Raw genomic sequence first — 13020 nt, 5'->3', positions numbered from 1 at the left:
ACACAATAAAAAAAATACAATCCTCATATCCGCAACAATATATATCTATATATATAAAACACAGTTTGTGTGTGTGTGTGTAATGTTACCGATAGACTCCTAAACGGAGAGGCTTACGACTTACGTGCTTGATATTTGACATAGACATGGCCATTGAGCGTGGGACGAACATGGCCGAACTCAAAATATTTGACGATCCATATTTTTTATTCATATTTACCTCAGCGCATTTCAGCGAAGTACCCACTAATCTCAGCCGGTTCCAGAGCAGCTCGCTGATTCGCTCAGAGCGATCACGTGATGTTCCATTCCCGCCGCCAGACTGATTCGCTCAGAGCGATCACGTGATGTTCCATCCCGTCACACGTCACTTCACCTTTTATGCGATCGTGTTTTGTATCGATTTTGTGCGATATGAATTAATATGTCTTTGAAACAGCTGTGAAACGTCCTTCCACAACCCTTCCGTAACCGATTGGAGCAGTTTCTTGCCGCACAAAACGAGATCCGCGAAGCGAGTTGGTTGAGTCGTGCTGACCAAGATGGCGACACGGCGGCTTCACTTTTCACGGAGTATGAGCGTTCTATATATTTTCAATTCAGTGCGCCCGTGATTTGTGGCATAGACATGATCATTGGGCCTTCACGGTGTAATTTGTGCGAGGCTTTTGTCCGAGTGAGCTTGAGTCGAGATGGCGAATGTACGGGTTGGGAATGTACGGGTCTCCCTTCCCCCGCCCGGCAACGCCGGTACTGGAGGACGTCACCGGATCGGTGAGTCTCCAAAACCCGCTTCGTGCTGTTGCGAATATGCAGGACTATGTCCGATTGTTGTGCTGCTCTCTGACCATGAGAACTGCAACGTCATTGTTGACTGGCCATCCCCTTCCCTCCCCCTTCCCCCTCCCCCCTCCGTCCCCGCTTCCCTTCCCCCTCCACCCTACCCCTCCCCTTCTCCCCTCTCCCTCCCCTTCTCCCCTCCCCCTCCATTTTCCCCCTCCCCTCCCTTTTCCCCCTCCCCCCTCCCCCTCCCTTTTCCCCCTCCCCCTCCCCCTCCCTTTTCCCCTCCCTTTTCCCCTCCCTTTTCCCCTCCCTTTTCCCCTCCCTTTTCCCCTCCCTTTTCCCCTCCCTTTTCCCCTCCCTTTTCCCCCACCCCCCTCCCCCATCCCCCTCCCCCTCCCCCTCCCCCTCCCCCCTCCCCCTCCCCCCTCCCCCTCCCCCTCCCCCACCCCCCTCCCCCTCCCCCTTCCCCTCCCCTCCCCCTTCCCCCTCCCCCCTCCCCCCTCCCTTCCCCCTCCACCCTACCCCCTCCCCTTATCCCCTCCCCCTCCCTTTTCCCCCTCCCCTCCCCCACCCTTCTCCCCCGCCCCTCCCCCACCCTTCTCCCCTCCCCCACCCTTCTCCCCTCGCCCCTCTTCTCCCCTCCGCCGCCCAGCAATGCCGGGTACTTCTGCCGGGTCCCCTCCTCCCCCTCCCCCCTCCCACCCCCTCCCCCTTCCCCTCCCCCCTCCCACCCCCTCCCCCTTCCCCTCCCTCCTCCCACCCCCTCCCCCTCCCCCCTCCCACCCCTCCCCCTCCCATCCCTCACCCTCCCATCCCTCACCCACCCCATCCCCTCCTCTTCCCTCTCCCCTCCCCCCTCCCCCCCTCCCCCCCTCCCCCCTCCCCTCTCCCCTCCCCCCTCCACCCTTCCCCCCTCCCCTCCCGCCCGGCAATGCCGGGTACTTCTGCACACAGAGACTTCTTTCTTCTGCACAGAGAAACACACACACACACACACACACACACACACACACACACACACACACACACACACACACACACACACACACACACACACACACACACACACACACACACGTCACTTCCCGTGAGCAGAATTCATCGCAAAATCCATTATAAAATAAACATTTACAGCATTGTGAAGTCTGCTCTCGCTTCACGAAGACCTTTTACTTTTTATGTTTCCTCTCGAACTGCACACAGAGCTGGTTAATATAGTATACTTACTATATCCTCCCTATATCCTCCCCCATACTTACTATGTTTTATCAAGAGCAAGAGTTAGTGAGGGCCCTTAGGGATATTTTGGGGCCGTCTGGTTCAAATTCTTCCAAAAGCACCAAATTTGGCCCAGATGTTCCCCATGCCATACTCTTTCGATTTTTGACGGGCGCCAAGACGGGCGCCCCCCCCCCCCCCCCACCCGGGGGCCCCATATTGGCGAAATACTAAATGGCTGCCACCCGGATTAGAGGAAAATCAGTTAAATAACCAAAAGGGTTGGAATCATGTATGATACCACCTTTCAGGGGTTTTCGAGGTCGAGGAATCCAATTATGATGTTATTTTGATGATTTGAGGTCAAGGTCAACCCTCAAGGTCATCTTAAAGGTCATTTTTGAGTCAAACATGTCGGTTTTTGAGTTTTTTGTCAAGATTTACGCGAGGTTCACCATTTTATGTTTCTGGGTTGGGTAATCGAACTCTGACCTTATTTTTGACAATTAGAGGAAATATTTACATGTCTATTTCCTAATTTTCAGGCATATGCAGTTCATCAGTCAAATTACAAAGGTACGGATTTTGATGTTTTATGAACTGTATGCCATATCCTTGTGTTTAATTTTTGTGCGATCATGATCCGGGTTCATGTATACATGATTGTATACATGTCATAAATATGACGTCATAGGTCATGTGACCTGGCGGCCATATTGGATTTTATGAAAACCTTAAAAATGGATCCCTGCCTTCATTTTTCGATCGATTCATGTTGAACTTTGACCACTTATATACGCCATGTGATTGGATGCATATCCTAATTATGACGTCATAGGTCAGGCGGGATGGACCGGTATGGTCCCCGGATCAATACCGCCCTTGTGCCCGTCAAAAATCGAAAGAGTATGGCATGGGCAACATCTGCGCCAAATTTGATGCTTTTGGAAGAATTTGAACCAAAATATCCCTAAGGGCCCTGACTAGTAACAAGAAAGAGCAATCAGAGATTGCAAACCCTCGCCAGGATGTATTGTCAGTGGTTTTTAAGGCTTTTGTGTTAAAACAAATATGGCGACCGAACCACGTGACTGATGTCATCATTATTTTATTTCTAAACTAATTTATTCCTCGATTATGCTCAAGAAATTTCATCTTGATAGGATGAAGTTTTGTACTTGTCGAATTATGACGTCATAATGGAGGCACCTATGACATCATCATCAACATATTTTATTCCCCATGGAGAGTTCTTTGCAATGAGCCACGTCTCATTTTTTTCTATTTATCGCTTTCCGAGGTATAGAGGTGCAAAGTTTTTCGATTTTTCCAAGATGGCGGCCGATCCACTGTGACCTATGACGTCATAATTATCATTACAAATTTCTACAGGTGGAGTTGCACCTATGGTGAAAATTTCCTGTCAATCGGACCAACGGTTGCAGAGAAAATCATATTTATTCTGTGCGGACAACAAACAAACAAACAAACAGACAAACGGACTCAAATGCAATACCCTCTCCTCTGGTGAGGGTAATAAAGTATACATTACAGTCTATCAAAAAAGAGCACACTGGGCTGTAAAGGAAAATCAATATTCATGTAGTTTTCTTAAAGTAGACTCAAAGAAAGTGTTAGATTTCTCCTAAACAACATTTTCTTTACATTTGGCAACAAGATACTCCAACAGACAGTGGGGATACCCATAGGTTCAGATCCCAAGATACGCCAGCAGACAGTGGGGATACCCGTAGGTTCAGATCCGGCCTCTTTCTTTGCAATTTTTTTTCCTGCACATGTTTGAGTCTGATTGGGTCCAGAACATGTGCAGGAATAAACTAACTACTGCACAAAGATGTGGAAACATCTTTGGATTAATTAATGATTTGTTGGCAATTAATGATGAGTTTGTGTTTGAATAGCTTCATGATGATATACAAGTATCTATATCCAAAATAGCTTGGATTAAAAAAGGAAAACCAAACTCGCACTTCAGTTTCCTTTTTAGAATTGCAAATTGTTGTCTAATAATATATTTCACACCAAATTGTTTAATAAACCAGACGCTTTTCCATTCCATATTGTCAGAATGCCTTTCTGAGACGGCAACATTCCTAAAAAGCTATTCTATGGTACGGTTGCAGGTGAAATAATTAGGACTGAGAGCAACCACACACAGTGCTGAACTTATCAATAAACTACAACAACTAGTCAGACATTTACTAAAACATCACTGAACTTATCAATAGATTACAACAACTAGTCAGATGTTTACTAATACCGCACTGAACTTATCAATAGATTAAAACAACTAGTCAGATGTTTACTAATACCGCACTGAACTTATCAATAGATTAAAACTACGAGTCAGACATTTACTAACACAGCACTGAACTTATCAATAGATTACAACAACTAGTCAGATGTTTACTAATACCGCACTGAACTTATCAATAGATTAAAACAACTAGTCAGATGTTTACTAATACCGCACTGAACTTATCAATAGATTAAAACTACGAGTCAGACATTTACTAACACAGCACTGAACTATTCAATAGATCACAACAACTAGTCAAACGTTTACTAATACAGCACTGAACTATTCAATAGATTACAACAACTAGTCAGACATTACTAATACAGCACTGAACTTATTAATAGTTTAAAACACCTTCTTTGCCTGTTTCTTTGCCTGTTTCTTTGCCCGTTTCTTTACCTGTTTCTTTGCCTGTTTCTTTGCCTGTTTCTTTGCCCGTTTCTTTGCCTGTTTCTTTACCTGTTTCTTTGCCTGTTTCTTTGCCTGTTTCTTTGCCTGTTTCTTTGCCTGTTTCTTTGCCTGTTTCTTTGCCTGTTTCTTTGCCTGTTTCTTTGCGTGTTTCTTTGCGTGTTTCTTTGCGTGTTTCTTTGCGTGTTTGTTTGCATGTTTGTTGATGTGTTTATGTGTGTGTGTTGCAATTAAAATAAAAGTTTACAATTAAGTTTGAGGTTTGCTATTTAAATAATGTTGAATATGGGATGTCGTGAAATTGACATCACTTACAGCAATCCTTTAAATTATATTAAAGTTTAGGAACAACCAATACTGTACAATTAAGTGTGCGTGTGTGTGTACACGTTGGTTGTTATCTCCATGAATTGGGTTTTGGTAGGTGGAATGCAATCCTCCCTTGTATCGAAGTATTTCATGCAAGTCGAATCTTCATTTCAGTAAGGGATCATGATTGATGAACCAAGTTGTGAAGTTTTCTTATTCTCAGTTTTGTTCTGAGGTCTCTTTTCAGGATTGTCACTGAGCCCGGACACCTTCCAAGTTCCAACTGCAGTTTGTTTGTAGTAATATTCCCAATAATGTTTTTAAGATCTCTGTGAGGTTCTTTTTTATCATCCCCATTGCTCCAATAATCACAGGTACAATTTCAGTGCTCTTCCACTTTTGCAGATGTGCCAGTGGATTACTTGATACACTTTGTTGTGCCTTTGGGTACACAGATGCTCTGACATGAGGTTTTTTTACATCCTGATAGGCGGTGGCTTGTACTTTCTGTTTCTGCCTTGCAGAACCTACACTGGTCCAGTTGACTCAGTCCCACCATTTTCTTAAAGCCATTGGTATAGTGTCCTTTGTCCTGGGCATTGATAATGATTCGTTCTCCATCCCAGTTGAGCTGACCTCTTCTTAGCCATTCCAAAGAGCCTTCTTTGTCTACTCCCAATCTGACCAACTTTTTTTTTTTTAATACCTTTCTGCTCTTTTCTTGTTCTCCCATTTGTTGGTGTATATCTGTTGATATTTCATTTTATATTTTTATTTTTTTTCTTGCAATTGTTGGGGCTGTATTCATTGCTGTTTTGGTTTCTTGTGTGACATCTTCCATTATCATCTGTCTTTGAAATACTTTTGCCAAGTGGGTTAGTGATAGCTTCTCTGGTTTGTTGTCTTCGTGTTTACTTACGAAGTGGATTCACTCATCTGTTGCACTTTTTATGTATTCGGCCTATCCTACATTTGTCATTCTGTGCACTTGGTTGGTTTCCAACAGGCCACTACTTCCTTCTTGTCTTGGCAGGTACATTCTCGGGATGCATTGATTTTTGTTGAAAATTTTTTGTATTGTGAGGAGTTTCCTTGTTTTGAAATGTATAGGTCATTGATTTCCGCTTGTGGCCAGTTTGTTATTCCGCAGCTGTATAGGATTACTGGTGCAGAAGGTTGGTTTATGGCTTTGAATGTGTTCGTGTGTGTATCTGTGTATGTATGTATGTATGTTTGTATGTATGTGTGTACGCATGTGGCAAGTTACAATGTTTTAGACCTTGTTGCAACCTCTATTCTAGCTCCTACGCAAACAATACAAATTATTACAATGTACAGTATATAATGTGAGAAATGCTTTTCTTGACTCGGCTTATTTAATGAGTTTAAGTGTTTAAGAGATGACCATAGTACAGTAGACGGTGCAGACAACAAGTACCATCAGGGTGACACAAACAAAATGGTGAACTGCAATACATTGTTTTCTGTTCAAACAACGCCGTTTGTGAATAGCCATAACTTTAGGAAATGGCTTGCATTGCATGACACAAATAAAATCAAAGTTTGGAATAGTATTGTCGTGTGATTCCCTAGGTGAACACCACAGAGATCACTAATAGCCAAAGCAAGCTTTAACTCCGAGGCGTTGATCAAATGCGGATTTTATATATGCGGGGGAAGAAAGGGGAGGGGAAGATGAAGCTTACCTATTGTCCGCCGGCAGTCCCAAAGCCTGCAAAGAAAATAACTCAAAACGAAACCGGATTTAAAATGTACAGGTAAAATAACAAAAGGGTTTATTAAAACGGATGCTGATAACAAGAAATGCGACGGTAAACAATTCCGAAACAGAGCGCTCCCGCAACGGACACAGACACAGACACAGGGAAAGAGAATGAAAATAAATGTGTGTGTGTGTGTGTGTGTGTGTGTGTGTGTGTGTGTGTGTGTGTGTGTGTGTGTGTGTGTGTGTGTGTGTGTGTGTGTGTGTGTGTGTGTGTGTGGTGTGTGGTGTGTGTGCGCTCTGATCACTGGTGAGGTCTCGTCAGGGTCTGCGAACGGGTCCGGGGCGCTGGTAGCGTTGCGAGCCAAGCGCGCGCATTGGTGGGAACCAGGCCTCACTGCACCCGTTCGCACTGCAGCGCTGGTACACTAGTCCACACATGGAGAACCACAGTTCTCGGGCCACGGCTCTTCCGGCTCCCTCTGCACGTCTCCCGATGGCGCCTCTGAACCCGGTCGGTCCGATCGCTTCCTGGAGCCCATCGTCCAAACACAGCCGTCTTCCACCAAAGTCCGGATCCAAGAGGAGGTAGTCGAGGGCAGAAGAAGGCGTGAGGGGCAAGAGAGAGAGAGAAGGCAAGAAGAAGGCAAGAGAGGGAGAAAATGTCGGTCTGAGAGTTATGTCGGTCTGAGACGGTATTGACCGTCTCCTGACCTCATCTGTGCCTCTCCACCAATGCCCGCAGGCCACCACTGCATGATCAGCTCTCCACCAATCCACACGCAGTCCGCTTCTGATGTCATCGGTCGAACCTTACCAATCAGCGAGTCCCTTCCTACCCGGCCTTCCCGTTGGTCATCTCCCGCCCAATCACTGTCCTGGGCGTGGCTCTCGGCCTGCCTGAGCTATGTGTGCCTGCCAGGCAGGATTGTTAGCCCTAGTGCTTGATGCCTGGCTTTTGGTTGGTTTTTATTGTTTAGTGTAGTTTAATGGCAATTCTAACTATTGTCTATGGTGCGGTGCCATAAAGGACAAAGGATAGATCACAGAGGTTTGACTAACAGGGGAATTAACAGAATCCCTATAACCAGTTAACATGCCCCATTCCTCGTAATGGGGATGAAGATGCACCTTAATCTGACATCCGGGCTAAACAGGTCCTCTACTTATTACATGGTGGTGGTGGTGGTTCTTCTTCACGACAGTTGGAGCATGTTACCTACACAAATCTACCTGACTCTACATATCACTACCCGACCGACATAACAGTATATTCCATTAACATGAAAAGCATGAGGGGAGTTTAAAGGAACCATTTCCTTGAAGTTCAAACAGAAACCATTTAATTCACGAGATTGCCGTAAATTATTTGAGCAATGCTGTGCTTTATTTATAGCAAGATAATCGGACAGGGTGATTATTTAACAATGATTAACAACTGCATTTACAAATCCCTCGGAATGGTCATGTGATCTGATATGAAAATTGAGATTCCATGAAATCAAATAAGAGAATAGAATGGCATTCATTGGAGTATATACTTCTGCCATCCTGAACAGCTTACGTTTTGTATATCCCACTAATAGGCCGCATCTGGAGCCGGATCTTCACCAAAATCGAATCGATTCTTTCTTGTCTCACACACATGTTCACAAAGTTTCGTCCGAATCCGTCAATAACTTATTTGAGATATCGTGCTGCATATCATTTGTATCCCCATCACTCAATGGTAAAGATTCACGTAAAAAAAAAAATCGGATCCGCATCCGGTTTTTCACCAAAATTGAATCAATGCATTGTTGTCACACAACCAACCTGTCCACCAAATCCGTCCATAACTTTTTGAGATATCCTGCTCACAGACAGAGACAAACAAACACACATATCGGGGAAAACCCAAAATAATTCCATCTGTTTATCTATCTATAATTCCAGTATAATAATAATTGAGTTTCATTCGAAGCAACTTCAATACAGAAGGAGGCAATTAGGCCCAAAGCCTGTGCTATGATTGTTACTTGTTTGTCTGTGCTCTTATAGAGAGCTTCGTAAGCGAACCTCTATGGCAATTGCATGTATATGTAAATCCATTCAAAATTTCACTGTCATTCCCCATTCCCTTGGGAACAAAATTTCATGTTATTTCAAATGTCCCTTCCATCATCCGCCATCTTGTCCCTTCCATGATCCGCCATCTTGCTCATATGATCTTGCTTTGGTCTGGCGCGACCGATAAATTATTTTCACCTGGTGATTAAAATCAATAAATTACAATACAGTACTGTACTGAACGGATTTTGAATTCGAAACCGGTCATCATTTACGCCATCTACACCGACTTCTTTTTTCCACCAGCTACACCGGCTTCAGTTTTCCGCCAGCTACACCGACTTCAGTTTTCCACCATCTACACCGACTTCTTTTTTCCACCAGCTACACCGGCTTCAGTTTTCCACCAGCTACACCGATTTCAGTTTTCCGCCATCTACACCGACTTCAATTTTCCGCTTATTTATAATTCTAAGCCCAAGATCAAACAACCTAGCCTAGCTAGGCCTAGGCCTACAGATGTTTGCGAGGGCTGCGTACTCGATCGACTGACCATTGTCGACGAAGCTCTCACTCTACGCAATGCGTATTTTCATATTGGTTTTTAAATGCGAAGCATGGAAGCAGTACGTACCATTTTTTAATTAATTAGTGTGTTGTGTTGAGACACATTAGTGTTGCCAACCATGTGGAACAGCATAGCTGCTTCCTTGCTTCAACGTTCAGCAATTAAAAGAATAGAGCATGGACAAACAACCACAGGTTGGCAACACTAGCGGCTAGCGCATGTTTTGATGGGCCTAATGTCGTCGTGCATTGAAATTCTCCATAATTCCGCCATACATTTTTACTATTCATGAGTATTTACTGACGATTCTTTTTTTGTGCAACTTCCAAATATTTGTAGATCGAAGGCTTAAAAGCTGTTTTTCAGGATTATTTTCAGGGAGAGGTATTTGTTAACCAAAGTGAAGCAAAGTAGTTGTGCAACGTTAGATTGCTTGCTTGTTTGTGAATACTTAATGTGCGATGTGGTTACAGTATTTTCCTGGAACGGATCACATTCTTGGTAATTGGGTTTCTTTGTTTACTGCATTGCTCCATAGCTACATTCAGCTTTCATAGCCAGTGGTTTTCGTCTTGCTTGTAGCATGCACGGTAGATGGCTATTAACCGTATACTGTTAAATGAACAATTGACAATCGGTGTGAGCCGCTGACCTAATTACGTCAGACGTGTACCGCAAATAAATGTGGGATACAGCAGGGGGGTCACTATTACTCGCTAGATCTACAAAGATGCTTTAGAATGAAACCTACAGAAAAATCTGCATAGTATGGCGGTCTCACTTTCTCAGATCATGGTTGTTGTTGTTGTTGTTGTTTGAAGTAATTTCTGTCAATTTCCAAGCTGTTGGGAATTTTTTTAACAGTTATTGAAAATTATCATAGTGTATTGACAGCAAGTGACATACATCTTCATTTGGATTTTAAAAGTCTATCAAATATTACAGTTTTACCACTAGTTTGAGTCTGTAATGCTGTTTTCAACAACACTGGTGACGTCAGAGAAGGTTGTGTCCATTACTGGAGTCTGTCACTTGTGAATTCAATTTATTGTTTACATCGTGTTGATCTCAAAATATCTTTCTGGTGCTGTTACTTCAATCCGTTTGTTATTTATTATGGGATTTATCTGTTGCTCTGAGTCTGGGCAAATAGTATTACAATCGTTAGAGTGGTGTCCTCTCTGAGTCTGGGAGGTAGGCAGTTAGAACCCCGATCGAGTCATACCAAAGACTTTAATAAATAGGATGTGCTCTTTGCTTGTTTGGGCTCAGCGTTTAAAAGGATAGAAAAGTGACAAACAACTATGGGAAAGCAATGGCAAACCCACCCAGTATAACCCTTGCCAAGAAACTACTCGGCAGCACCATGCTCTTTAAAGAATATCTTCGTCACATCATAGCTATCAAAATGTCATCAAAATAAATGTACGCATCACAGCTAGTGTTATTTTTAGTAAGGCAATGCCTTCATTTTTTGATTTTCATACAAAATAAGTGACTGATCATGTGATCTGATGTCAACATTTTGCAAGATTTCACCAACAGTGTTTTTTTTTTGTTTTTTTTTTGGCATTTCTGGTAGCATTGCAGTGTGTTAATGTTTCCACATTGATGGTGAAAAGAGCCTACAGCAAAGACTTTTTGATATATTCTTGCTGTGGTAAAGCACGATGGTTGGCTCTAAGTCAAACAAGTCTTGTTACCATAACCAACCTGCCAAGTATCATGCACTTCAACAACCTTTGCATCTCAGGGTATGTTGCATGAGAAAATGGGTTGGCCTGTTTTTTTTTTTTTTTTTTTTGTTTTTTTTTGTATACTGAATCGAGGCTCGTGAAAGAGCTAACATTTACTTCACAAACAAATCAACCAGACAAACAAAATATATAAAAAGAGGGAGCGGAAGACAAGAGAAGGGGAAGCACACAAACACTTGAGAGCACACAACATTTAAGAGCAGGGAGATGTGTGGGAGGGAGAGGGCTTTGGGGGAGGAGGCGTGGGAAGGGGGTGGGGGGGGGGGTGGGAGAAGTATAAAACACAAGGACATCAAGGACTTCCAGGACAGAAGTTGGTATTTCAAAAAAGTGGAATTGGGGTGAAATTAGCGGGAGTAGAAAAGATCAAGATTTTGGATGGGGGAAGATAAGAGATGATGGTGAACAGCTGTTTTAAAGACCTGGAGGGTGGAGTGGGATTGAAGAGAGTGAGGGAGTTTGTTCCAGAGGCGGGAGAAAAGAGGAATGAAGGAGTGAAGGTGAGCAGAGAGTCTTGATTTTGGCAGTTTAACCATAAGAGGGTTGCAGGCAGATCTTGTGCGACCTGTAGGAATATTTGCGGGACAGAGCCCAGAGAGAGCTGTTAATTAATCATCACGAGCCTGTTGGTTCAGGTGGGCTATAAGAACCCAGGGTCAAATCCCATATTCACTATATGGAGCATTTGTCATTTGTTTACTAATTAGCCCGTCTTCTCGCACAGTGGGAGACGGCGTTTTGAAATTCCGTTTGTATCTGTCCGTCCGTCCATCCACGGCATTTCTTTTTTACCATTCGAATTTGTCATCTAATTTTCAACAAACTTTTATTGTGAGAATATCGAGAACGCCAACTAATAAAATTTGCTTTTTTATGCCTCCGCCAATGAAGTCGCCAGAGGCATTATGTTTTCAGGTTGTCCCTCCGGCTGTCCATCCGTCCGTCCGCCCCTCTGTCCGTCCGTCCGTGATAGGTTTTCGTTACTGCGATAACTTGAGAACGGCAAAAGGGATCTTGGTCAAACTTGGTGCAGGTATGTATAATGAGGTAACGATGAACTGATTCGATTTTGGGGTCACCAGGTTAAATGCTAAAGGTCAGAGGTCATGTTCGGTAAAAATCCTGTTACCATGATAACTTGTGAACCAGTGATGCGATTCTGACAAAATTTGGTACACTTATGTAGAATGATGTAAAGATGAACTGATTAGATTTTGTGGTCAAAGTCAAAGTCAAAGTCTGTAATAGGTCTATAACTTGAGAACTGCTGAAGTGATCTAATTCAAACTTGGTACAGGTATGTATAATGATGTAAAGATTAACTCGTTAGCTTTTGGGGTCAAGAGGTCAAAGGTCAAAGTCTGTAATAGCTCTATAACTCGAGAATGGCAAAAGGGATCTAATTCAAACTTGGTACATATATGTGTAATCATGTAAAGATTAAATGATTAGATTTTGGGGTCCCAAGGGCAAAGGCCAAAGGTCAGAAGTCATGTCAGGTAAAAATGTGATAACTTGTGAACAGCTGAAGGGATTTAAATTAAAACTTGGTGCAGGTATGTATAATGATGTAAACATGAACGGATTAAATTTTGGGGTCAAGAGGTCAAAGGTCAGAGGTCATGTCAGGTAAAAATGTGATAACTTGAGAACAGCTGAATGGATTTAAAGCAAACATGGTACAAGTGTTATAATGATGTAATAATGTGGGCGGAGGCATATCGGTCGACGTCGTGACGTCGAAGAGTGTTGTTCTAGTTTTTTTTAGTTTTTTTTTTAGCTGTTGTTTTAGTCAAGTTTAGTTGAAATACAAAGCAGGAGTGGATGGGCTTTTGCATTTTGAGAAGCTTTCTAGTTAATATCCTTGTAATTAATGTGGGCTGGC

General features: G+C 43.2%; 1 protein-coding gene across 6 annotated transcripts in view; it reads left to right on the top strand.

The window, feature by feature from the left end:
- The window catches only part of FAXDC2 (fatty acid hydroxylase domain containing 2), an 881086-nt gene that overhangs the window by 798669 nt on the left and 69397 nt on the right, over positions 1-13020 (top strand). For 2 of the 6 annotated variants that reach the window (XM_078786988.1, XM_078786985.1), the window contains exon 1: positions 11440-11635. The exons of the other annotated variants lie outside the window; for them this stretch is intronic. In XM_078786988.1, the coding sequence (XP_078643114.1) occupies positions 11531-11635 (105 nt within the window). In that variant the 5' untranslated portion in view covers positions 11440-11530. Of the gene's footprint in view, positions 1-11439; positions 11636-13020 lie in introns of those variants that run through there. 6 annotated transcript variants of the gene reach the window in all.

This window comes from Myxine glutinosa, chromosome 1 (genome assembly GCF_964187855.1).
Source record: "Myxine glutinosa chromosome 1, kmMyxGlut1.1, whole genome shotgun sequence".
In the NCBI taxonomy this organism is placed as follows: domain Eukaryota; kingdom Metazoa; phylum Chordata; class Myxini; order Myxiniformes; family Myxinidae; genus Myxine; species Myxine glutinosa.
The sequence above is the reverse complement of the archived record's forward strand: the minus strand, read 5'-3'. Positions and strand labels throughout refer to the sequence as shown.